General features: G+C 42.3%; 1 protein-coding gene across 3 annotated transcripts in view; it reads left to right on the top strand.

The window, feature by feature from the left end:
* Nucleotides 1–593: 593 nt before the first annotated feature.
* LOC135516146 (phosphatidylinositol 3-kinase regulatory subunit beta-like) overlaps nucleotides 594–27,935 on the top strand; it is a 57,178-nt gene continuing 29,836 nt past the window's right edge. Inside the window, exons 1-2 of one of the 3 annotated variants that reach the window (XM_064940219.1) lie at nucleotides 594–1,167; nucleotides 12,311–13,080. In XM_064940219.1, the coding sequence (XP_064796291.1) occupies nucleotides 12,774–13,080 (307 nt within the window). In that variant the 5' untranslated portion in view covers nucleotides 594–1,167; nucleotides 12,311–12,773. Of the gene's footprint in view, nucleotides 1,168–7,908; nucleotides 8,236–10,713; nucleotides 10,802–12,310; nucleotides 13,081–27,935 lie in introns of those variants that run through there. The other 2 variants (XM_064940229.1, XM_064940237.1) reach the window with 2 other exon arrangements.

Raw genomic sequence — 27,935 nt, 5'->3', positions numbered from 1 at the left:
AAGGTACAAATCTGTCGTTCTGCCCCTGAACAGGCAGTTAACCCACTGTTCCCAGGCCGTCATTGAAAATAAGAATTTGTTCTTAACTGACTTGCCTGGTTAAAGGTAAAATTAAAAAAAAAAATGTTAAAAACAGGACACCATTGCTATGAACGCTAAGAAGCCAACCTTACTGAAGCATACATTATACAAGTATCACTCGTTGACCTCAGTGTTTTCAGAATACCTCACCCATCCTCCTCTGCTTTCTTCGCTGTCTCAGCTTCTGCATTACTACTCCTCATCCTCCTCAGCTTCTGCACTACTCTGGCCACCTCAACCTGCCTCTCTCGCACCGGACACTTCCGATCCCCAACAACACGGGACAATCCATGTTCCAAGGCTTAAAAATAACCTGTCTCCCCATCATCTAAACTGATTGAAGTGGATTTAACAGGTGACATCAATAACGGATCATAGCTTTCACCTGGTCAGTCTGTCATAGAAAGAGGTGTTCCTAATGTTTTGTACACTCAGTGTATTTTACAATTATTATAAAACACAGTTGTGAACAAGCATGATCAGGCTGTACTGTCAAGATGCATTTTTAGGATAACTGAAATTCTTCAATTCAGGAGAGGTGAACTATTTGGGACTCTCTAAACGCCACCAAGATACAAGTGACTAACAGGTAAGGAGGGCATTTTTGCTAATACTGTTAGTTGCCTAACATTGACCTAATTCTCCTAACCTGCTACGTTAATTCTCCCAATCTGCTGCGCAAATTCTCCTAACCCGCTACGAAAAAAAATCGTGGTCTGTATCGAAGGGGCGTGATTTTAGGAGTCGAAGTATGTATAATGAGCATATGCGTCTTATCCAGCAGGGATTCGTGCTTTTCCGTCTGGGTTCGTTTATTTTCGAGCTATTCATATTAGTTCCCACGCATTCTCCTGTTTCATGCCCGGTGCTGTGCTGGAAATGGCTGTGTAGGGAGCTGAGAGTTATGTGCGGCAAAAGAAAGAAAGGGAGAAAGAAAGAGCGGATCGGGAGTGAACCGGGCAAGTGGAAGTCTTTAAAGCATTGAGGGAAAGAAACGGTGAAAGATAAGGAAATTAGCTGTCTACATTTCGACGTGTTGAACAGTTAAAGTGCCGCAACAGCGAGATTTGGAAGAAATATCTGCGGGTGAGTTTTTCCAAGTTCTTGCACATTTCCAGTGCTGGCCACTGAACAGGAAAATGGTGGAAGAGCGTGAAGTGCACTACGCACACAACGCAGTACGAACTTGCACATGTTTATAAACTTGTCAAAGAACACTGCAACAAGTCTTTTTCTGTATTTTATAGCACGCTAAATGTTAAAATAGCCTCTCTTGACATCTCTATTGGCATCTAGTGTGCCTCTATTGACATCTCAATCTAGCAAGTCGAGCTACTGTAACCATATTTTCCAGAGTTCCCATATGGTGCATGAATGTTGCATTATTTTTGTTGGCTACATTTTTTTTAAAAGCAGTATCAAAACATGGCTACAGCTGCGAATTTCTCTAACACGACAGCTATCGATGGAAGCTGAAGTGTTTCATGTGCTAGTTTTACTTGCTACGTTGTTGCGAGAAAAATATCTACTCTAGCTGACAGCACCCTATATTTTGGACCGTTCTATTTGTTTTTTTATTATAGTGTAGTTTGTTTTGCACATTTGTGTTGTTTTTAGATCTCTATGCCAAATCATCACCAGATTTCTCTTGGATTCATTCCAGAATTTGCAGGATCAGCCATGTCTGGCAACAATGCCTATTCAGTTTTGGACAAATGTCTGTCAAACTTTACATTAAAGTGACCGTATTACTGTATAATTGATAGTTGCTAAAATACAGTAATGTAAGTTTTTTTAACTCATTGCTTACGCTACTCGGGGCAAGGTAAAGGTTACTAATGTACAGTAACAATAAGTAACTATTACACTTACAAATAAAGAAATAACTAGCTTACATATAACGACATGTTTTGAATAGTTCCAGTGAGGACATCCTCTAACGTCTCTCGTTTTTAAAGAAAATATAGGAACCCCTTGAGGTGTTATGGCATGTCCGTGTTTATTCAGCTTAATGGAGCTACTTACACTCATTATCGAAAAGTCCCTGAAGCCCCAAGTCGCTTTTTCATTTTGACTGGGAAAAACTGGTCAAAACAATCGGCTTCCTCCATTACAGCAAGTTGATGGCATTCCAGTTATGCAAATATTTCCCCCCCTTTTTTTGTTATACATTATATGTGCCCTGATAGGGCCAAGCCCTTTCTCAACCAGGGTATTAAAAAAGGCACCCAAAATGCTGCTGCTCATGCCAATTTTGCATTTTACCGACAAACAGTTACAGATCTGGGTTAGGTAAGCTTATCTCTGATGTGCACCTAAGGGCAACTGTCTCTTAGCAAGCACCGCTGCTCTATGTAGGCCTACCTTACAATGTGCATATCTTTTGTTGCTGCATTTAGCTATAGAGACTGGTTTTCTGCAATCGTCTTATGCAACGTATAGGCCTAGTGCTGTTCCTTATGTTGCTACAATATAACATGGATTAGATTTCAGATATGCGATATTACTTTACTTCCGGCGCCGACAGGGATGGCCGCCTCGCTTCGCGTTCCTAGGAAACTATGCAGTTTTTTTTTCTTTTCGTGTTATTTCTTACATTAGTACCCCAGGTCATCTTAGGTTTCATTACATACAGTCGAGAAGAACTACTGTATATAAGATCAGCGTCAACTCACCATCAGGACAACCAAGAATATGTTTTTCGCGACGCGGATCCTGTGTTCTGCCTTACAAACAGGACAACGGAATGGATCGCATGCAGCGACCCAAAAAAACGACTCCGAAAAAGAGGGAAACGAGGCGGTCTTCTGGTCAGACTCCGGAGACGGGCACACCGGGCACCACTCCCTAGCATTCTTCTTGCCAATGTCCAGTCTCTTGACAACAAGGTTGATGAAATCCGAGCAAGGGTAGCATTCCAGAGGGACATCAGAGACTAACGTTCTGTGCTTCACGGAAACATGGCTCACTGGAGAGACGCTATCCGAAGCGGTGCAGCCAACGGGTTTCTCCACGCATCGCGCCGACAGAAACAAACACCTTTCTGGTAAGAAGAGGGGTGGGGGCGTATGCCTTATGGCTAACGAGACATGGTGCGATGAAAGAAACATACAGGAACTCAAATCCTTCTGTTCACCTGATTTTAGAATTCCTCACAATCAAATGTAGACCGCATTATCTACCAAGAGAATTCTCTTCGATTATAATCACAGCCGTATATATCCCCCCCCAAGCAGACACATCGATGGCTCTGAACAAACTTTATTTAACTCTTTGCAAACTGGAAACCATTTATTCGGAGGCTGCATTCATTGTTGTTGGAGATTTTAACAAGGCTAATCTGAAAACAAGACTCCCTAAATTTTATCAGCATATCGATTGCGCAACCAGGGGTGGAAAAACCTTGGATCACTGTTACTCTAACTTCCGCGACGCATAAGGCCCTGCCCCGCCCCCCTTTCGGAAAAGCTGACCACGACTCCATTTTGCTGATACCTGCCTACAGACAAAAACTAAAACAAGAAGCTCCCACGCTGAGGTCTGTCCAACGCTGGTCCGACCAAGCTGACTCCACACTCCAAGACTGCTTCCATCACGTGGACTGGGACATGTTTCGTATTGCGTCAGATAACAACATTGACGAATGCGCTGATTCGGTGTGCGAGTTCATTAGAACGTGCGTTGATGATGTCGTTCCCATAGCAACGATTAAAACATTCCCTAACCAGAAACCGTGGATTGATGGCAGCATTCGCGTGAAACTGAAAGCGCGAACCACTGCTTTTAATCAGGGCAAGGTGTCTGGTAACATGACCGAGTACAAACAGTGCAGCTATTCCCTCCGCAAGGCTATCAAACAAGCTAAGCGTCAGTACAGAGACAAAGTAGAATCTCAATTCAACGGCTCAGACACGAGGCGTGTGGCAGGGTCTACAGTCAATCACGGACTACAGGAAGAAATCCAGCCCAGTCACGGACCAGGATGTCTTGCTCCCAGGCAGACTAACTTTTTTGCCCGCTTTGAGGACAATACAGTGCCACTGACACGGCCTGCAACGGAAACATGCGGTCTCTCCTTCACTGCAGCCGAGGTGAGTAAAACATTTAAACGTGTTAACCCTCGCAAGGCTGCAGGCCCAGACGGCATTCCCAGCCGCGCCCTCAGAGCATGCGCAGACCAGCTGGCTGGTGTGTTTACGGACATATTCAATCAATCCCTATACCAGTCTGCTGTTCCCACATGCTTCAAGAGGGCCACCATTGTTCCTGTTCCCAAGAAAGCTAAGGTAACTGAGCTAAACGACTACCGCCCCGTAGCACTCACTTCCGTCATCATGAAGTGCTTTGAGAGACTAGTCAAGGACCATATCATCTCCACCCTACCTGACACCCTAGACCCACTCCAATTTGCTTACCGCCCAAATAGGTCCACAGACGATGCAATCTCAACCACAATGCACACTGCCCTAACCCATCTGGACAAGAGGAATACCTATGTGAGAATGCTGTTCATCGACTACAGCTCGGCATTCAACACCATAGTACCCTCCAAGCTCGTCATCAAGCTCGAGACCCTGGGTCTCGACCCCGCCCTGTGCAACTGGGTACTGGACTTCCTGATGGGCCGCCCCCAGGTGGTGAGGGTAGGTAACAACATCTCCCCGCTGATCCTCAACACTGGGGCCCCACAAGGGTGCGTTCTGAGCCCTCTCCTGTACTCCCTGTTCACCCACGACTGCGTGGCCACGCACGCCTCCAACTCAATCATCAAGTTTGCGGACGACACAACAGTGGTAGGCTTGATTACCAACAACGACGAGACGGCCTACAGGGAGGAGGTGAGGGCCCTCGGAGTGTGGTGTCAGGAAAATAACCTCACACTCAACGTCAACAAAACTAAGGAGATGATTGTGGACTTCAGGAAACAGCAGAGGGAACACCCCCCTATCCACATCTATGGAACAGTAGTGGAGAGAGTAGCAAGTTTTAAGTTCCTCGGCATACACATCACAGACAAACTGAATTGGTCCACTCACACAGACAGCATCGTGAAGAAGGCGCAGCACCTCAGGAGGCTGAAGAAATTCGGCTTGTCACCAAAAGCACTCACAAACTTCTACAGATGCACAATCGAGAGCATCCTGGCGGGCTGTATCACCGCCTGGTACGGCAACTGCTCCGCCCTCAACCGTAAGGCTCTCCAGAGGGTAGTGAGGTCTGCACAACGCATCACCGGGGGCAAACTACCTGCCCTCCAGGACACCTACACCACCCGATGTTACAGGAAGGCCATAAAAATCATCAAGGACATCAACCACCCGAGCCACTGCCTTTTCACCCCGCTATCATCCAGAAGGCGAGGTCAGTACAGGTGCATCAAAGCTGGGACTGGGAGACTGAAAAACAGCTTCTATCGCAAGGCCATCACTGTTAAACAGCCACCACTAACATTGAGTGGCTGCTGCCAACACACTGACACTGACTCAACTCCAGCCACTTTAATAATGGGAATTGATGGGAAATGTAAATATATCACTAGCCACTTTAAACAATGCTACCTTATAATGTTACTTACCCTACATTATTCATCTCATATGCATACGTATATACTGTACTCTATATCATCGACTGCATCCTTATGTAATACATGTATCACTAGCCACTTTAACTATGCCACTTTGTTTACATACTCATCTCATGTATATACTGTACTCGATACCATCTACTGTATCTTGCCTATGCTGCTCTGTACCATCACTCATTCATATATCCTTATGTACATATTCTTTATCCCCTTACACTGTGTATAAGACAGTTTAGGAATTGTTAGTTAGATTACTTGTTGGTTATTACTGCATTGTCGGAACTAGAAGCACAAGCATTTCGCTACACTCGCATTAACATCTGCTAACCATGTGTATGTGACAAATAAAATTTGATGTGATAGGCTATATCATGTTGTAGACTGTTGACATTCACAACTAGCATATGGTGTCCACCGGTGGACAGATGGCCACAAGGTTAATGTATGTCAATTCTAGTTTAGGCCTACATACTAGCTACATTTTGGGGCTCAGATGTGCATTTAAATATTAGTTGCAGCATTGACTGACATTTTAAAATACTTACACTGAAATGGCTGTCTCCAGAAATGATCATTATCCCTCGAAGAATTGGGTGAATGTCCATTATGAAAATCAATAATAAATCAAAGATGAACAAACAGAACTTGTCTCCTGCACTGATAGTTGGTTCAGGCTTTGATGTGTAATTTTTAGGAAAGTATTACTGCAGTTTGTCTGTCGTCATCCCCATGCAAAGATTAATGTGTCTGACTGTATTGCAGTATTAGTGCATTTCCACCGACACTGAGTGTACAGAACGTTAGGACCAACTCTTTCCATGAAATAGACTGACCAGGTGGAAGCTATGATCCCCTATTGATGTCACCTGTTAAATTCTCTTCAATCAGTGTAGATAAAGGGGAGGAGACGGTTAAATTAGGATTTTTAGGTCTCGAGACAATTGAGACATGGATTGTGTATGTGTGCCATTCAGAGAATGAATGGGCAAGACAAGAAAATCTAAGTGCCTTTGAATGGGGTATGGTAGTAGGTGCCAGGAAGTTTAAGTGTGTCAAGAACTGCAACGCTGCTGGGTTTATCACTCAACTGTTTCCCGTGTGTACCAGCCAACTTGACAAAACTGTGGGAAACATTGGCGACATCATAGGCCAGCGTCACTGTGGAATGCTTTCGACACCTTTTGGAGTCCATGCGCCGACAAATTTGAGGATGTTCTCGGGGCAAAAAAGGGTGCAACTCAATATTAAGAAGTGTTCCTAATGTTTTGTACACTGTGTATGAAATGAAAGGTCACACTCCAGATCAGAAATTAAAACATCACACCACTGAGATGTGTATTTTTCTTTTATGAAATATGAAGCATGTTAATGTTAAGTAGGCCTATTTGTAATTTCCCCTTGTCTGTATTGTTTTACAGTAAAAACACATTAAGGGAATAAACACAGAGCTGCAAAGAGATTTTCCTTTATGAAATGTAATTTTAAAATATTATGCAAGATATTGCACCCATTTGTTACTGATGTTTATGTCAATAACATCTTTAATACGTCATAGCTTACTATTATGTCATGGCCCTGTGATAGATCAGGGTATTGTCTCTATTTTCACCCCCAGTAACGGTCCTGTACAGCAGCCTGAGTGGGGACTGGGAGGTAGCATTGAGGTTAAGCTGAGTACTCACGGGAACTGTAAACAGTCAGCTGGAGCCAAAGCAACCCGTATTTGATCAGTTCAGGACTACTTTACATATGGGATGGGCACGATTATTAGAATATCCGAACGGATGTTAATATTCAATTATTGAGAGAGAAATTATAGGCCTATTTTTAACAATGAAAAGGGGCCTTTTTCTAAATTGAATTAAAAATATCCACGTGACATTGTTACATATAAGGATACTACACCATGACACTTAAAATTCATAATTAATTTTTAAAAATGTTACCTTTGAATATAAGTTTTTCTGACATGCGCCTCATGAAACCTGTTAGCCTTTACACGTGTAGCTTGTTGTTTTTGTTGGCCAACCAAAGCGGCACAACAGTCAAACCGGTTCCATGTGTAGCAGTAAAGTGAGAGTTCACTAATGCAAAATGGAATTAAAAGGTAGATAAATGAAAAACACTAGGCTACACGCAACCAACTAAACTAACGTAGCAGGCATAAAAGAAACTCCTGAGCGGGATGCCCCACATTCTGGTCATGACAAGAGAAAATAATTGTCAGGAGGTTCTCTTCTGCACTGTTCAACCAATCAAGTAAATTTGGAGGAGGAGTTAAGATGAAGTGTCGACTTTGTTTATATTCCGGATGGAAACCATTTCAGAGCAAGCTAGCACGTGCTGTAGTTAGCTGCGAGACAGCGACAAAAGTTGTCACCAACAAAATTGTTATGTGGTGTCTGTCGACTTTGTCAAGCACTTCATCTGGACGAAAGACTGGCACTAGGTATAGGCATCTGCTTTGTGTTTCACCCGGGACTGTAAAACAGCGAGGCGCACGACCAAAAGCAGAGGGCACGTTACAAGCTCTCTTCCTTTTCCCCTAAAAAGGAAGAGCGCCACTGAAGGTAGGCTGTTTAATCTGAATGTTGTTGGGATACGTCTCGACCCCATTTGAAGTTGACATTTGAAATTGTTAAACTATGGGTTAAAGCTACAATATGTAACTTTTTGGACAAGCTGACCAAATGCACATGGACATGTGAGTTACAGATTTGTCATTCTCATTCAAAGTCTAAGCGGTAAATATGTTCTATGTGTGCTATTTCTATGCTTCCCGTTCTTAAATTTATTTTTTGTCTTTTGGTTTTGTACATCATTTGAAAATCCTATATTTTTGGTTATGGAAAATATATTATACAGCAGTTTAGATGGTTCAATGATTATCTACGCAATGACTGCTTGCATTGTCACAAACTGAAATTAGGTGAACTATTCCAATTATAGCAATCAGGAAATGGCAGAGCGATTTCAGCATATTGCATTTTTAAGGTTAGGTAAGGGTTATGGTTTAGGTTAGGGATGACCCAAGGATCCCAGATAGCGCTGACCATCCTCGATTAACCGAGCTAGATATAGACAGCTAGCATCTCTAGGCTACTCCAGTCAAGACAGGCACTGTTATATGGGATTATACATTACATTGTGGCTGCTACTAGTTAACTAGTCTTTGCTGTAGCAAAGTTAAATATATTTTACAAATATACATTTACAAGCAAATAAATCAACAACAAAAAACTGATATTCGAATAGGGAATTATTTCAAACGCCCATCCATACTTTACGGTGGTATTATGTTTTACTGTTTTCTTATTTTGGGAAAACTGTTTCAAAATTGCTCAGAAGTAGCAATGAATATGTACCAAAATATAATGGCTTGCAGCTCCTCTGACGTTCCAGAGCTTTTGTTTAATTTAAGCCTGTAGTTTTGAAAGTATAGGGCCCAAGCCAAAATGGGTCCCCGAAAATTGTGCACATCCATTTCGTATATGTTACATCCTGCAAACATTTTGCAATTCTTATTGGTGTTGCACGGTATACCAAAACTTCTGTACTTTTTCGATACTAGAACATGTAAAACGGTTCAGTGCTATACTTTTTTTTAGTGTCAAATGTGTATCATGCCATCTACTGAGAGAGGATCAAGTCTGTCTGTCAGCGTAGCCGATGTCCCCTTATAGCGGGAGAGTACTGTGCCTGCTCCACTTAACCATTGCTAGCTTTTTAGCCCGCCTTGAGGAACCATTGAACTCACTGGGAGTTTGGGCTGCATCACCACTTATGCTGCACAGAAGTTAACACACTTGAACAATGCAACACGGCATGTAGCAATGTTGAGACGGCTAATTACGGCTCCCAAAACAATGTCCAGTGCAGACTAGAGCACTACTATGCAAGTCCGGTAGCTTTCAGCTTTTGTAGGCCAACTTTCCTTGCTAGCTTACAGCTGAAGCCAGCATCAATTCACGACCCAAGTACCTTGTTTGTGATAATATGCTAACATAATGCAAAATATTGCTGATTTATAAAGCTGATTGCATTAATAAATGTCCAATGCAATGATATTGAACTCATATCTGTCCGGCTCAAGTGCCATTCTGTGACTTTAGCGAATACGCCTTTTTTTGTTGCCGTGGAATCATTTTGGTATCAACACTAATTCTAATTAAACACTAATTGTTATGAAACGTTACGAATTCCAATTTGTACAATATGTTACAAATTTGTAAATTCGAAGGGATACTTCTGGATTTTGGGAATGAAGCCCTTTATCTACTTCCCCAGAATAACCTGTCTGTTAATTTTGGTGGTCCTGTAATGGTAAAATATAGCTTACATTATATTGCAGCACCAGACAATAATTGGCTGTATAATACATTTTTCATTAATATATATTTGATCATACTGCATATATTTTCATCAAATGACACTGCAAAAAAAAGTGCAGTGTAAAAAAGGTGGAGTTGTTTGGGTCAGGAGCTTGATCACTGCCTAGATACATTTTCTAATATTAGAACATTTCCTTGATTTGCCTGAGCTTCTCTGGTGACTCCGAGCACATGGCCAAACAGCAGCCAATGAGAGGCCAGGCTTAGTTTCCCTCTCTCAAGCAACAGTGAGTTTATTGCCTTTTTTTATTCGTTCATTATTTTCTGTGGTCTCCCTCAGCCGTTTGAGCTCTCCTGATAGCAAAGTGTGTAATCTCGTGACTGAATAAAAGTGTGGGGGGGGGGGGTGGATCCAGTGACGACCAGCCTGCCAGCTGCTGCCTTGAAATGTGGGCTGCACTCCATGTGTAAGATTGTAACAGAGATGATTCTCCATTCAACTGGTATTAGTTGCAGCACATTTTTTTGTTTTGCTGTGGAATAAAATGCTGACGTGGACCACCACAGAGTGCGGGATGATTGCAGTTGTCTTCTACAAGATTGTGAATATAAACAAACAAAATGGCAGAGGAATGGAATTTTTTGGCTGGGGGAGACGCAAGGGGGGGAGGGGGAGACGCAAGGGGGGGGGAGAGACGCAAGGGGGAGGGAGATTGCCGGCTGTGGTTGGGTATGCCAGTGCCACTTGTCTACCCTGGCAACTCTTCTTTTTTTTGACACCGGGGATATCAGACAGAGAGCATTGGTAAGTCTCTCCAGTTTCTCTCTGCCCAAAAGTGGGGTGAGTAGTGTTGCCCAACGGTACGTCCTGTAATCATGATAACTATTTAATGTTTTATAGCGGTGACATTAGGACAGACTATTACGAGAATGTTTGCTTGCATATCAAATGGGGAGTTTGTCTGAGGGTTGAAGTGCGCATACCCCCGGATATGAAGAGAGCGGTGTACAGTTTGAATTTTTCCTGTTATTTAGGTTTTAGCCGCAACCTATATCCACTCAAAACATACTTTACTGCTCTAAACCGGGCTTCAAAAAGAGTCGTTTTATTTGGACGTTTGAGAGATGCCCCAAAAACTCTGGGGGCTGCTGAGCTCTTATTTCCTGAGTCACAAGCCAAACCCCTCCATTACGCCCCCTCCTGTCTTTGGATTTTCTTTTTGTCATCAATTCATCCAGGGGGGAAAAAGGAGATTTAATCTCATCTCAGACTGAAAGGAGAATGTCTGAGGCACAGTTGCCGTTTTTGACTTGGTCACTTTAAAAAAATATTTTAGCTTCACTCTTGCTGAAGCTACAGTACGCATAAACAAAGGTAATTGACCATTTGTCTTTGACTGTGGATAGAGTCATCTAGGTCTTCATGTTTTAAGATGGGATTTTCCTACTGTGGCTCTGAATTAACTGATCAAATGTAAGATTTTGACACTTAACTAGTCTTGAATAATTTATTAGGCCTAGGTGAGACCTGAAAAACCGTGATGTAATGGTGGGTCTACATAGCCGTTGAGGACCTTATTTACCGTATTGACTGGAATGAAGCAAGTATGAATGAATGCATGGGAAAGATGTTTTTCTGCAACGGATTATATCAGATTATAAGAGCAAGGTGAGTCTTGCATCGAAAGGTCTTCCTTTCAATCTTGTTGCGTTTGAAGGGTTTTGGCACGATTAGGCAACTTTTCAAGAAGGCTGATAAAATATTTGTTAGGCAGCAGAACAGTCTTAAGTGGGTCATAATAGCCCACTTTCCCCTAACTAAAAACGGTTGCAAGTGAAACGGCTTTCTTTGATTTTGATGCTTTAAAACTGTAAGGCTCGTCATATTTCCTGACTCTAACGTTTGCTATTGCACACGTATTTATCCATATGATCCTCTTCAGAGCATCACCAATTTTATTGAGAGCGCTGCGGTATAGGGATGTGACTTATTTCAAAGTAGTTGTTTCAAATTGAGATTCGAAAATGTGATGCAATTTGATTTGGGGGTTCTGTGTAAAGTTATGGCGCAGTAGCATCATCCGACCCTTCCATCCCAAACAGGATTGCACAAACTCGTTGCTCTGTGTTTTCATGCTTTGTGCTTTGCGGCGGTGACACAGGGATGCTTTGCCTATTGTAGGCTACTGCGTATCTGTAGAATACATACTGTAATGTCTTAAATTTAACTTATGTATTCTTTTTTACATTATCTATGTATTTTCCCCTAGAAGCCCACTTTTTGTATATATTTTTTTCTCTCTGTGCACTGCAGGTTGTCACTGTCCAGAATGTGAGGAGCTTGAGAAAATCAACGACTGTTGGACTGTCCTACTTTGCCTCCACCCCCACAGACGAGAGGTTGACTGAAGAGACCAACACTGGGCCTCAGTTAGGTTTCGAGCTGTCTAGCTTGTTTTTGCTGCTTGAAGGAGCATGTTGCCAACGCTGTCCCTCTGCTCCATCATTTGGTTAAACCGGGGTATCAAGCTGAGGAAAGTGCTCCACTGCGCCAACACCGGCCAGCTCTAAGACAGGAGCACCCTACCTACCTTGCTGTATAGACTCGGCCATTTCAGCAATGCTTCTAAGCTTCAGTTGATAGTTCTTTGGCCCTAAACGACCACTACTCCAAGCAAAATCATCATCATTATCATCATCGTTTCCTGGTTGCCGTAGCATTGTGCCGATTTTCGCATCCTCTCGGCGTCTTCGGCAGCTTTTATCGGTTTCTTAAAATGGCGGTCGATGGTTTCCAGTATCGTGCCCTCTACATCTACACCAAGGACTTGGAGGAGGACATTGACCTGCAGCCCGGGGACATTCTGACCGTCAGCAAGGCCTCCCTGGGCTTCAAGGAGTGGGATGAGGAGCATCCCGAGCTCCTGGGCTGGCTGCTGGGCTTCAACGAACGCACTAAGCAGAGGGGGGACTTCCCGGGGACATATGTCCAGTTTGTGGGCCCTGTGAGGATGGCACCGCCGCCCAGTCAGCCTCGCTCCCAAAGACCCCTCCCAGCAGCCCCGGGGCCTGAGCCACAACAAGGTAAAGCCCGAAGCCAACATATTTTACTGGATTTTTCATATTCTGTTTTATTGATTCATTGTTTCTTCAGAGATATGTGACCAGCATTTTTAGTTTGTATTAATATTTTCTTTCCTAAAATATATTTTTGAGATGTTGATTGACACTCCGATGAGGTTGCCCTTCAACGTCATGGAGAGTTATGCATTCCTCTCGAAGTTGTTTCAAAAAACACTGCTGGAGATTGTAAGGGAACATAAATCATTGAATGCAAAAACCCATATTTGTGAGACAATGTTAATATTTTTTACTAATGATATTTGTCTGGAAGGAAGTGTTGGTTTGCCCTGCTCTTAGCTTATTGTTTTGGGAGTTGTCGAAAGCTTTCACATATTACTCTGACCGCACACTGACCCTTCTAATCTACCCTAAAGAGCTGTCATAGGCCTTTCCCTCATTCCAAACACAACTAACAAATTCTCATTTGAACCTAATCCAGTTACTGACCTGACTCTCTTGGTCAAGTTTTCTTCAGACTGTCTTGTATATTTTGCCTTGACCCTCCATTCAACTCTCCTGCGAAGGACAGGATTGAGTTGCAGTCAACCGTGTTGTGACCCAGAGCCCATTACTGACTTTATTTGGATAGTATGATGTCGATGTTTAATAATGGTCAACATTTTTCAACTAACTATATCCACCAACCCTAACTCTATGGTGCTACGCAAACTTTTTATATACCCATTACACTGATTTGACTAAACTTCCTATACACATATGAGAGGTTATTAAGTAATTTAGGAACTCAGTTTGCATTTCTAACTGGCTGCTCCTGAGTAGAGGAATGTTCCAGTTTAATTTATTATGAATAAGCCAAATTGTCAGGGAACATAATATCACATTGTTTCGCCAAGAGAAAAACTCTCCGGCCATTTAATCTCTGAACTACTATATTACTGCGTAAATATATGGATGATTTAATATAAATTCATGAAGTATTTTTACTGAGGTGCTGGCCAACTCAAATATACCCTTGGCTTTGGCCCTTGCTCGGCAAGGCCAACTTATGCATTTACTAGTTCTTCTCCACTCCTAGTTTTCTCTCTCACTCCCTCGCATTCATTCTTTATTAGGAATGCCAGCAGTTCATTGGGCCAAAATGAATAAGAAAAATGATATCTGGCCAATTATGTGATTTGTGTCTGGATGAAAATACACATTCCTTCTCTGTCAAAAGTAATATTCCCCAAAGCTCCCTTCTGCCCTTTAGTGAAAGATGCGCTTAGCACCATCTCCCAACACATAATGAACTTTGAATTGCCTGTAGTTTTGGCGATTAGGTTTTCATCACTTAGGCTGTACAGTGACTCATTGTAATTCATGTTCACTCATTTGGTAAGCATGCCAGTGCAGGCCTATTTAGCCCGAGTACAGGCCTGTTGCAAACTCATCTCTTGCATGACATTTTAACTGGAATTCTGCAGGCGTTTTATTATGCTACCTGGAATGAACATGATGAATGTTTTTACCTGGAAAGAAGCAATGGTAGAGCTTGAGGATAAGCTGGAGTGAACGTTAGTGAGGGGTCGGGGGGATATAATTTTGGATGTATTATATTGATACTTTGACTCCAAGTATCGATTTGTTATATGTACAGTACCAGTCAAATGTTTGGACACCTACTCATTCAAGGTTTTTTCTTTATTTTGTCTATGGTCTACATTGTAGAAAAATAGTGAAGGCATCACAACTATGAAATAACACACAAGGAATCATTTAGCAACCAAAAAAAGTATTAAACAAATCAAAATTTATATTTGAGATTGTTCAAAGTTGCTACCCTTTGCCTTGATGACAGTTTGTACACTTGGCATTCTCTCATCCAGCTTAATCTGGAATGCTTTTCCAACTGTCTTGAAGGATTTCCCACATATGCTGAGCACTTGTTGGCTGCTTTTCCTTCACTCTGCGGTCCAACTCATCCCAAACCATCTCAATTGGGTTGAGGTCAGGTGTTTGTGGAGGCCTGGTCATTGTTATTCGATTCAAGCATTCTCGAAAATCGATTTTCAGGAAAGCGACTTGACGATTCTGCTTTAATTTTAACTCCATCACTCTCCTTCTTGGTCAAATAGCCCTTACACAGCCTGGAGGTGTGTTGGGTCATTGTCCTGTTGAAAAACAAATTATTGTCCCACTAAGCTCAAACCAGATGGGGTGGCGTACCACAGCATTCTGCTTGTTAAGTGTGCCTTGAATTGTAAATACATCAGACAGTGTCACCAGCAAAGCTCCATCACACCTCCATGCTTCATGGTGGGTACCACACATGCAGAGATCATCCATTCACCTACTCTGTCACAAAGACATGGCGTTGTAGCCAAAAATCTCAAATATGGACTCATCAGACCAAAGGACAGATTTCCACCGGTCTAATGTCCGTTGCTCGTGTTTCTTGGCCCAAGCAAGTCTCTTTTTCTTATTGGTGTCTTTTAGTAGTGGTATCTTTGCAGCAATTTGACCACAAAGGCCTGATTCACGCAGTCTCCTCTGAACAGTTGATGTCTGTTACTTGAACTCTGTGAAGCATTTATTTGGGCTGCAATTTCTGAGGCTGGTAAATCTAATGAACATCCTCGGCAGCAGAGGTAACTCTGGGTCTTCCTTTCCTGTGGCGGCCCTCATGAGAGCCAGTTTCATCAGAGTGCTTGATGGTTTTTGCGACTGCACTTGAAACCTTCAAAGATCTTAATGTGCCTATGCCCACCCATGGCTGTGCCAGTCATGTAAAATCCATAGATTAGGGCCTAATTTCTTTATTTCAATTGACTGATTTCCTTATATGAACTGTAACTCAGTAAAATTGTTGCGTTTTTATATTTATGTTCAGTACATACATACATACATACATACATAATAATAGTAATACTTTTTTTCTTCAAAGTTAGGGGTCAAAATTGTCACTTTCTCAAACGCTTTATTAGATTGTTTCTTAACAATGTGTTCTCCAATTCAAACCACAGGTTTTAAATTAGTTTCAAGTCCGGAGACTGCGATCGCTGTATCAAAATGTTAGATTTGTGGTCAATTGAACCATTTCTTTGGTTTTTGATGTGTGCATTGCCTTGCTGAAAGATCAGCCAGGTTTCAGCCTCCTGGCAGAGGCAACCAAGTTTTCTGGCCAAAATGTAAAAGTACGCTTAACGGCATTGTCACCTGGATTGAAACTGGTGCTATGGTCAGATGACATGAAATTAGAGCTCTAATGCCACACACCCCATTGGTGTGTTTGGTGTTGGGGAAAAAACAGGCTTTATGCAGAAAAAGTACCTCGTACTTACTGGTGGTGGATCTTCTGTTATTGGGCTATTTTGATTCCACTGGGTCCCCCGGGGCCTTGTTAAAGCCAGCGGCATCATGAACTTCACCAAGTACCTAGACATTTTAGCCAGAAACCTGGTTGCTTCTGCCAGGAGTATGAAACTTGGCTGCACATATTGGAAACAACAGGGGTGGGAATAATGCACAAATATTTTTTTTTTGTGTTACTCGTTTAAACTAAATATAAACTCAGCAAAAAAAGAAACGTCTTCCCACGTCAACAGCGTTTCTTTTCATCAAACTTGTGTAAATATTTGTATGAGCATAAGAATCAACAAATGAGACATAAACTGAACAAGTTCCGCAGACATGTGACTAACAGAAATTGAATAATGTCTCCCTAAACAAAGGGGGAGGGGGGGGTCAAAAACTAAAGTAACAGTCAGTATCTGGTGTGGCCACCAGCTGCATTTAGTACTGCAGTGCATCTCCTCCTCATGGACTGCACCAGATTTGCCAGTTCTTGCTGTGAGATGTTACCCCACTCTTCCACCGAGGCACCTGCAATTTCCCAGATATTTCTGGGGGAATGGCCCTAGCCCTCACCCTCCAATCCAACAGGTCCCAGATGTGCTCAATGGGATTGAGATCCGGGCTCTTCGCTGGCCATGGCAGAACACTGACATTCCTGTCTTGCAGGAAATCACACAGAACGAGCAGTATGGCTGGTGACATTGTAATGCTGGAGAGTCATGTCAGGATGAGCCTGCAGGAAGGGTACCACATGAGGGAGGAGGATGTCTTTCCTGTAACGCACAGCGTTGAGATTGCCTGCAATGACGACAAGCTCAGTCCGATGATGCTGTGACACACCGCCCCAGACCATGAAGGACACTCCACCGCCAAGTCGATCCCGCTCCAGAGTACAGGCCTTAGTGTAACGCTCATTCCTTCGACGATAAATGCAAATCCGACCTTCACCCCAGGTGAGACAACTGCGACTCGTCAGTGAGGAGCACTTTTTGCCAGTCCTGTCTGGTCCAGCGATGGTGGGTTTGTGCCCATAGTTTACGTTGTTACCGGTGACGTCTGGTAAGGACCTGCCTTACAACAGGCCTACAAGCCCTCAGTCCAGCCTCTCTCAGCCTATTGTGGACAGTCTGAGCACTGGAGGGATTGTGCGTTCCTGGTGTTACTCAAGCAGTTGTTGTTGCCATCCTGTACCTGTTCCGCAGTTGTGATGTTCGGATGTACCAATCCTGTGCAAGTGTTGTTACACGTGGTCTGCCACTGCGAGGATGATCAGCTGTCCATTCTGTCTCCCTGTAGCGCTGTCTTAGGCATCTCACAGTATGGACATTGTAATCTATTGCCCTGGCCACATCTGCAGTCCTCATGCCTCCTTGCAGCATGCCTAAGGCATGTTCACGCAGGTGAACAGGGACCCTGGGCATTTTTCTTTTGGTGTTTTTCAGAGTGAGTAGAAAGGCCTCTTTAGTGTCTTAAGTTTTCAGGACTGTGACCTTAATTGCCTACCGTCTGTAAGCAGTTAGTCTTAATGACCGTTCCACAGGTGCATGTTCATTAATTGTTTATGGTTCATTGAACAAGCATGGGAAACAGTATTAAAACCCTTTATAATGAATATCTGTGAAGGTATTTGTATTTTTTTACAAATTATCTTTGAAAGATGGTCCAGAAAAAGGGACGTTTCTTTTTTTTGCTGAGTTTATAATTGTATAATATAATTAGCCTGTTTTTTTTGGGGGGGGGGTCATAGTATATACAGTGGGGCAAAAAAGTATTTAGTCAGCCACCAATTGCAAGTTCTCCCACTTAAAAAGATGAGAGTCCTGTAATTTTCATCATAGGTACACTTCAACTATGACAGACAAAATGAAATTCTTTTTTTCTCTCCAGAAAATCACATTTGTAGGATTTTTAATGAATTTATTTGCAAATTATGGTGGAAAATAAGTACTTGGTCAATAACAAAAGTTTCTCAATACTTTGTTATATACCCTCTGTTGGCAATGACAGAGGTGTCCAATTTGTAAGTCGCTCTGGATAAGAGCGTCTGCTAAATGACTTAAATGTAAATGTAATGTAATCTGTCAAATGTTTTCTGTAAGTCTTCATGAGGTTTTCACACACTGTTGCTGGTATTTTGGCCCATTCCTCCATGCAGATCTCCTCTCGAGCAGTGATGTTTTGGGGCTGTTGCTGGGCAACATGGACTTTCAATTCCCTCCAAATATTTTCTATGGGGTTGAGATCTGGAGACTGGCTAGGCCACTCCAGGACCTTGAAATGCTTCTTACGAAGCCACTCCTTCATTGCCCGGGCGGTGTGTTTGGGATCATTGTCATGCTGAAAGACCCAGCCACGTTTCATCTTCAATGCCCTTGCTGATGGAAGGAGGTTCACTCAAAATCTCACGATACATGGCACCATTCATTCTTTCCTTTACACGGATCAGTCGTCCTGGTCCCTTTGCAGAAAAACAGTCCCAAACCATGATGTTTCCACCCCCATGCTTCACAGTAAGTATGGTGTTCTTTGGCTGCAACTCAGCATTCTTTGTCCTCCAAACACGACGAGTTTTACCAAAAAGTTATATTTTGGTTTCATCTGACCATATGACATTCTCCCAATCTTCTTCTTCTGGATCATCCAAATGCTCTCTAGCAAACTTCAGACGGGCCTGGACATGTACTGGCTTAAGCAGGGGGACACGTCTGGCACTGCAGGATTTGAGTCCCTGGCGGCGTAGTGTGTTACTGATGGTAGTAGGCTTTGTTACTTTGGTCCCAGCTCTCTGCAGGTCATTCACTAGGTCCCCCCGTGTGGTTCTGGGATTTTTGCTCACCGTTCTTGTGATCTCACGGTTTGAGATCTTGCGTGGAGCTCCAGATCGAGGGAGATTATCAGTGGTCTTGTATGTCTTCCATTTCCTAATACTTGCTCCCACTGTTGCTTTCTTCAAACCAAGCTGCTTACCTATTGCAGATTCAGTCTTTCCAGCCTGGTGCAGGTCTCCAATTTGGTTTCTGGTGTCCTTTGACAGCTCTTTGGTCTTGGCCATAGTGGAGTTTGTAGTGTGACTGTTTGAGGTTGTGGACAGGTGTCTTTTTATACTAATAACCAGTTCAAACAGGTGCCATTAATACAGGTAACGAGTGGAGAACAGAGGAGCCTCTTAAAAAGTAGTTACAGGTCTGTGAGAGCCAGAAATCTTGCTTGTTTGTAGGTGACCAAATACTTATTTTCCACCATAATTTGCAAATAAATTCATTAAATCCTACAGTGTGATTTTCTGGATTTTTTTTTCCCCCTCATTTTGTTTGTCATAGTTGAAGTGTACCTATGATGAAAATTACAGGCCTCATCTTTTTAAGTGGGAGAACTTGCACAATTGGTGGCTGACCAAATACTTTTTTGCCCCACTGTCGCTCAGTGTTTGTATTTTATACTGTTTTTTTGTTGCTCATCTTTATCAAGGGAGTCAATCATTTTGGATACTTTTTTTGTTGTTGTTGTTGCTAGGTGGTGGTTAGCTAGGGCTAGTCAGCTGTTATTGTGCCATAAATCCTGTATTTTTTTCATCCTTAAGCTTATTCTTCATCTTTTTCTAAATACTGAGCTAACATGTTTTCAGCACTTATTTCCATGACTGATCAAAACTAATTTTTTCGTGTGCTCTCATCTCTCTACAGCAGACCCGCAATACCAAGCAAAAAGGCAGTAACTTCTCATTTGGTTGAGTCATTTTTGTTACATTAAATACATGCTTAATCATGTGGACAAGTATCCTGCCTCTATTGTGTTTTGAAGAAAATGGGGGTCATGTTAGAAGTAACTGCATAAAGTTACTGAGAAACCAAGGTAAATAAAACCCACTTCTCAGTTCCACGCTATGAGCAGTTACTGCCTTTTTGCTTGGCAGGGCAGCATAGTGAGCCAGATGTTTGGAACATCAAATTGCAATAAAATCGCAGTATCAAATCACATTGAATGTAGAATCGTGGGAATTGCAATACATAAGTATCCCGACAATATCGCACTGTGAGATCCCTGGCACTTCCCAATCCTTGTAAACGTATAGGCCTAGGCCAGACTGGGTTGTCGGGAGAGGTCCTCCTCAGAGTTGATGATCGGTGAGAGAAACCAGTTGGACCGCAGAGATTTCTCTGATTTGGGTAGAGCTGGGGAAACATGCCAACAGAGACAGTGGAGCCAGAAGAGAGGGAGTGTGGCTTGGCACAGCACCAACAATGCATTGTAGATTAGGAATGGGTAGGTTCACATTTTTACAGATATAATCTTTATCTTCCTCAAGAAATGGAGGCCCTAGTTGTTGTGTGAATAGATTGACCGAGTGTAGCCTACTCGTTGTGTACACTTTTTTTCTTCTCATGTGTACAGGGCCTTGAGAAAGTATTCATACCCCTTGACTTCCCACATGTTTACAAATTTAATTTAAAAGTGAAAAGCTGAAATGTCTTGTGTCTGAGTATTAAACACTTTTCTTATGGCAAGCCTAAATAAAATGTGCTTAAAACAAGTCATAGGTTACATTGACTCACTGTGTGCAATAGTGTTTAAAATCATTTTTAAATGACTACCCCGTGTGTGTACACACACACACTACTGCTCAAAAGTTTGGGGTCACCTAGAAATGTCCTTGTTTTAGAAAGAAAAGCAACAAAAAAGTAAAAAAAAATAACATCAAATTGATCAGAAATACAGTGTACAATGTAGACATTGTTAATGTTATTGACTATTGTGGCTGGAAACGGCAGATTTTTAATTGAATATCTACATAGGCGTACAGAGGCCCATTTTCAGCAACCATCACTCCTGTGTTCCAATAGCATGTTGTGTTAGCTAATCCAAGTTTATCATTTAAAAGGCTAATTGATCATTTGTAAACCCTTTTTTAGCACAGCTGAAAACTGTTGTACTAATTAAAGAAGCAATACAACTGGCCTTTAGACTAGTTGAGTATCTGGAACATCAGCATTTGTGGGTTTGATCTACAGTCTCAACATGGCCAGAAACAAAAATCTTTCTTATGCAACTCGTCAGTCTATTCTTGCTCTGAGAAATGAAGGCTATTCCATGTGGGAAATTGCCAAGAAACTGAAGATCTCGTACTACTCTCACAGAACAGCACAAGCTGGCTCTAACCAGAATGGAAAGAGTGGGAGGCCCTGGTGCACAACTGAGCAAGAGGTGAAGTACTTTAGTGTCTAGTTTGAGAAACAGAGGCCTCTCAAGTCCTCAACTGGCAGCTTCATTAAATAGTATCGACAAAACACCAGTCTCAACATAAATTGTGAAGAGGGGACTCTGGGATGTTGGCCTTCTAGACAGCTCCTCTGTCCAGTGTCTGTGTTCTTTTGCCCATCTTAATCTTTTCTTTTCATTGGCCAGTCTGAGATATGGCTTTTTCTTTGCAACTCAGCCTAGAAGGCCAGCATCCCGGAGTCGCCTCTTCACTGTTGACATTGAGACTGGTGTTTTGCGGGAACTATTTAATGAAGTTAATTTCATCATATTTCATATGTCCCAAGTTTCAACTATGTCGGTCCGTGGCCGCCTCTATCGTGAGTCATCTTCCTCGGTGCGCACTGTCTTCCGTCATGTCCAGTTTTGTCTTAACATTTCACGTAAACCCCGTTTCTTGTCTGCGTCAAAGTATCGGTCCTTGTACCTAGCATCGAGCATGGCTGCGACACAGTAAAGAGGCTCAGAGAGAATGTCACCCAGCCTCTAGAGTACTTTTGCAAGTTTTAACCCCACGGTCTGTGTTGGCAGTTTTGTTGAACAGGTGTTCCAATGCCATGACCGAGTGTATTACGTCTGCTGCAGACGCAGTTGATGAGCTTATTTCTCCAGTCAGTTGTTCGAATGGAGCTAGGAGTGTGTTCATGTTTCAAACATGTTCTCAAATGCCATTGAAATGGCAGCAGCGGTATGTGGAACCAGCACATTCTTGAGCATGCAGTACTGCTTTCCTCAGTACAAAATCCTTGTCGACCCACTGTGCTGTCAGACTCGGCATGCTTATGACATCGCTGATCCAAATGTCAGTCGTGACGCTAACAGCAGTGACGCCCATAGCAAGTAGCTTATGGATGTGCGTTTCAACAATACTGTAACTCTGGTAGGGCAACAACTGACAAATAGTGCCTACTTGGTAGTGTGTACAGGGGTTCCAGGTGCTCGACCAGTCTGCGAAAGCCAACATCATCCATGACAGAGAAATGTTTGTCAAGGGCAATGCAATTATCTTGGTGTTAATGTTCGCCTTTTGAGTTGTCGTCTCGCTGAAATGTTCTTACTCTTTCAAAGGACTACTTGACTTGAACTTGTTTAGTTGTTGGAAGTGTGCACTTAGTTTTCTGCTTTTTGTTCTAAGTAGTCGCTGAACGTCTGGGTGTGATGCACTTTCAAATGAGTAAATAGGTTTGTGGTATTGAAAGGTTTCACTTTCTCCCCTCGGGAAATAATGGCAGTACAAACGTTGCATATGGCCTTTCTGTTATCTTCCTTTTGAAACTTCAAAATAGATTCACACAGCAGACATTGTGGGCGACGTTAGGAATACCCTGTTGCACGTGTAGCGCTGTATTCTTATTTTGTTGTATTACTTAATCTACCTACGTTATACAGGTATGCACATCGGTCGTTAAACTATACATAGAGCCAATGCCGATGTTAGCATTTTTAGCAAATATCGGCTGATTCCGATATTGTGCATCCCTAATTCAGACCTTTTACTCAGTACTTTGTGGAAGCAACTTTGGCAGCGATTACAGCCACTAGTCTTCCTGGGTACGACGCTTCAAGCGTGGCACACCTGTATTTGGGTAGTTTCTTCCATTCTTTTCTGCAGACCATCTCAAGCTCTGTCAGGTTGGATGGGGAGCATTGCTGCACAGCTATTTTCAAGTCTCTCCAGAGATGTTCAAGTCCAGGCTCTGGCTTGGCCACTCAAGGAGATTCAGAGACTTGTCCCAAAGTCACTCCTGCATTGTCTTGGCTATGTGCTTAGGGTTGTCCTGTTGGAAGGTGAACCTTTGCCCCAGTCTGAGGTCCTGCGCGCTCTGGAGCAGGTTTGAATTAAGGATCTCTCAGTACTTTGCTCCATTCATCTTTCCCTCGATCCTTACTAGTCTCCCGGTTCCTGCCGCTGAAAAACATCCCCACCGCATGATGCTGCCACCAAGCTTCTTCGTAGGGATGGTGCCAGGTTTCCTCCAGACATAACGCTTGGCATTCAAGCCAAAGAGTTAAATCTTGGTTTCATCAGACCAGAGAATCTTGTTTAGAGTCCTTTAGGTGCCCTTTGGCAAACTCCAAAAGGACTGCCATGTGCCTTTTACTGAGTGGCTTCCATCTGGCCACTCTACCATAAGGCCTGATTGGTGGAGTGCTGCAGAGACCGTTGTCTTTCTGGAAGGTTTGCCCATCTCCACAGAGGTACTCTGGAGCTCTCGGAGTGACCATCGGGTTCTTGGTCACTTCCCTGACCAAGGTCCTTTTCCCCTGATATCTCAGTTTGGCCGGGCATTTCTAGGAAGATTCTTGGTGGTTCCAAACTTCTTCCATTTAAGAATGATGGAGGCCACGGGGACCTTGAATGCTGTAGCATTATTTTGGTACCCTTCCCCAGATCTGTACCTCGACACAATTCTGTCCCAGAGCAATACTGACAATTCCTTTGACCTCATGGCTTGGTTTTTGCTCTGACATGCACTGTCAACTGTGGGACATTCTATAGACAGGTGTGTTATTTTCCAAATCATGTCCAATCAATTGAATTTACCAGGTGGACTCCAAGTTGTAGAAACATCTCAAGGATGTTCAATGGAAACAGGATGCACCTGAGCTCATTTTCGGTTCTCCTAGCAAATGGTCTGAATACTTATGTAAATAAGGTATTTCTAAAAAACTGTTTTTGTGTTGTCATTATGGAGTATTGTGTGTAGATGTGGGAAATGTTTTATTTAATCCATTTTAGAATAAGGCTGTAATGTAACACAATTTGGAAAAAGAGAAGGGGTCTGAATACTTTCTGAATGCACTGTAAACTCAGAGACAAATTCACCTTTTTTATAACCAAAAACACATGCTTATACATGGAGTTGCTTATCAAGATGACGTTGAATGTTCTTCAATGACTAGTTACAGTTTTGACTTAAATAATCTTGAAAATCTATAGCAAGACTTAAATGGCTGTCTAGAAATGATCAACAACCAATTTGACAGATTTTGAAGAATTGTAAAAAATAATAATGTGCAAATGTTGTACAATCCAGGTGTGGAAAGCTCTTATTGATTTACCCAGAAAGACTCACAGCTGAAATCACAGCCAAAGGTGATTCTAACATGTATTGCCTCAGTGGTGTGAATACTTATATAAATAGATATTTATGTATTTAATTTTCAGTACATTTGCAAACATTTCCAAAAATCATATTTTCACTTTCTGATTATGGGGTATTTTGTGTAGATGGGTGAGAATCAATTTTGAAATCAGGCTGTAACACAAACATGTGGATTAAGTCAAGGGGTACGTATACGTTTTTGAAGGCACTGTACCTTTTCTTTTAGATAATAGTCAGCATTTAGCCATGATTTAATGTTTAGTTGCATTGTTAAAAAAACAACCTTTTTATCTGATGGGCTTATTTTGTGTGGGCTGAATTCTTCATGCATTTCAAGATGACTTGGTTTTTTTATTTGTATTATAGAATGCACAGTCTAGGCATATGTTACGAGTACACTCTAGTTTCTTCCTCACCTTTCACAGGGAAACGTAACTTTTAATAAAATAGCCAATTGAAAGAATCCCTTGACTCAATGCTTTTCAAATTCGCTCAACTTTGGTCCTAACTGTTTTAAGAAACAAGTATCCCTAGGCCTTTTCTTTGCAGATAGTTTTTACAGATACGTCCATTCACATAAATGTGTGTTATTTGCCAGAGAAACACAGGCACTTTGGGAATTACATCAGATTTGAAATCAAAATCAGACTGAAGGCCCCACTGTTGTCCTTTTTTTTCAACATTTTTTTTACATTTTTTAAAATGAATCGTTTCTCGTGTTGCAAAAATAATTCTGCGAACGAGGATGGTTTTCTCCTCCTTCCTCTCCCTGGCCTCACTTTTTTTACTGCCTGCTGAAGTGAACCATGGCTTGGCATTTTTGCAAACTCCTCCTCAACGCCCTGGTTCACATACACGTCTGATACTGTCTCCAGGCAGCTATAAACTATCCACCCGCCCCAGTTCTCAGAAAGGAGAGTCCTTTCTCTACTCTGCTCCATTTTCCTTACCAGGAACCCGCTTTCAAATAACCCAACGAAGGGAAGGGGATGCTATGCCAATCCAGTCCTAGGCAGCAGATGTAGGGACCAGCTGGAACTGTGCTCACTTTTATTTGCAGGCTTTATATTGCTTTGTGAATATACACTGAACAAAATATAAACGCAACGTAACGTGTTGGTCACATGTTTCATGAGCTGAAAGAAAAGATCCCCGAAATGTTCCTTACACACAAAAAGCTTATTTCTCTCAAATGTTTTGCACAAATTTGTTTACATTCCTGTTAGTCAGCGTTTTCTCTTTTGCCAAGATAATCCATCCACCTGATAATGTGGCATATCAAGAAGTTGACTAACAGTATGATCATTACACAGGTGCACCTTGTCCTGGAGACTAAAAGGCCACTCAAATTTTTTTATTTTATTTTTTTAAACAGTACAATGGCCACAGATGTCTCAAGTTGAGGGAGCGTGCAACTGGCAGGAATGTCCACCAGAGCTGTTGCCAGGGAATTGACTGTTCATTTCTCTACCATAAGCCTCCTCCAACGTCGTTTTAGAGAATTTGTCAGTACGTCCAACTGGCCTCAACCACCTGGATTGTGCAACATTTGCCCAGTATTATTTTCAAAATTATTCAAGCTCTGTCAATTTGGTTGTTGCTAGAAAACCATTTTCATGTCTTGACATATATAGTTTTTACTTAAATCCGCTTGAAAGTTCTGTCACTCAGAAACATTCACTGTCTTCTTGGTAAGCAACTCAAGTGTATATTTGGCCTTGTTTTAGGTTATGGTCCTGGTGAATTTGTCTCCCAGTGTCAGTTTGAAAGCAGACCTGAACCAGGTTTTCCTCTAGGATTTTTTTTTCTATGCTTAGCTCTATTCCATTTATTTTTATCCCAAAAAACTTCCAATCCTTGCAGGTGACAAACATACCCATAACATGATGCAGACACCACTATGCTTGAAAATATCAAGGGTGGTACTCTAACATTTGCCCCAAACAGAACGCTTTGTATTCAGGACAAAGTTTATTTCTTTGCCACATTTTTTGCGGCATTACTTTAATGCTTTATTGCAAACAGGATGCATTGGAATATTTTTATTTTATTGTGGAGTAACTCCAATGTTGTTGATCCATCCTCAGTTTTCTTCTGTCACAGCCATTAAACTCTGTTTTAAAGTCACCATTATGTCATCATTGAGCGGCTTCATTACACACCAGCAGCTGAATTATGAAGGATGCCTGTAGTATCTTAGCAGACCAAAGTAAAATTAAAAACCTCATCACACTCAAAGGGATATTCAATGTTTGACTTTAAATTTGACCCATATAGGCTCGCCATAACAAAAGGGGTTGAATACTTATTTACTGAAGACATTTCAGCTTTTTCATTTCTAATGCATTTGTAAACATTTCTAAAAAAAAAAACAAAAAAAACAATTCCACTTTGACGTTGTCACACAATAATTGAATTCATTATAAATTCAGGCTGTAACACAACGAAATGTGTCAAGGGGAAAGAAACCTAGTCAGTTGAATGCATTCAACTGACTTGTCTTCTGCATTTAACCCAACAGCTCTGAATCAGAGAGGTGCGGGGGGCTGCCATAATCGACATCCACGTCTTTGGCGCCCGGGGGGCACTGGGTTAACTGCCTTGTTCAGGGGCAGAATGAGAAATTTTAACCTTGTCAGATCGGGGATTCGATCCAGCAACCGTTTGGTTACTAGTCCAATGCTCTAACCACTAGGCTACCTTCCGCTGGCACTGCATGTTGGTGTTCTAGCTAGGTAATAAAAGTCAAATATTTTATTTATTTAACTAGGCAAGTCTGTTAACAAATTCTTATTTACAATGACGGCATACCCCGGCCAAACCCGGACGACACTGGGCCAATTGTGCGCAGCCTTATGGAACTCCCTATCACAGCCGGATGTGATTCTTTATTTGAACCAGGGACTGTAGTGATGCCTCTTGCACCAAGATGCAGTGCTTGAGACCCCTGCGCCACTCGGGAGCCCAAAAGGTTGCCGTCACTCCTAGTGTACAGACTAAGTCCTGTCCCGACGACAGTGGCCCAGACAAATAAAGATAATTTGTATGGTAAACTGAAAGACTCAATACTGCTCTGGCCAAGAGAATGGGGGTCTAGGCCAAGGTAATACATTGCTGTCACAATGACAGCGGTTCATACAAGGCATATTTCATGGCTCT

This window comes from Oncorhynchus masou, chromosome 3 (assembly GCF_036934945.1).
Source record: "Oncorhynchus masou masou isolate Uvic2021 chromosome 3, UVic_Omas_1.1, whole genome shotgun sequence".
Lineage (NCBI taxonomy): Eukaryota > Metazoa > Chordata > Actinopteri > Salmoniformes > Salmonidae > Oncorhynchus > Oncorhynchus masou.
The sequence above is the reverse complement of the archived record's forward strand: the minus strand, read 5'-3'. Positions and strand labels throughout refer to the sequence as shown.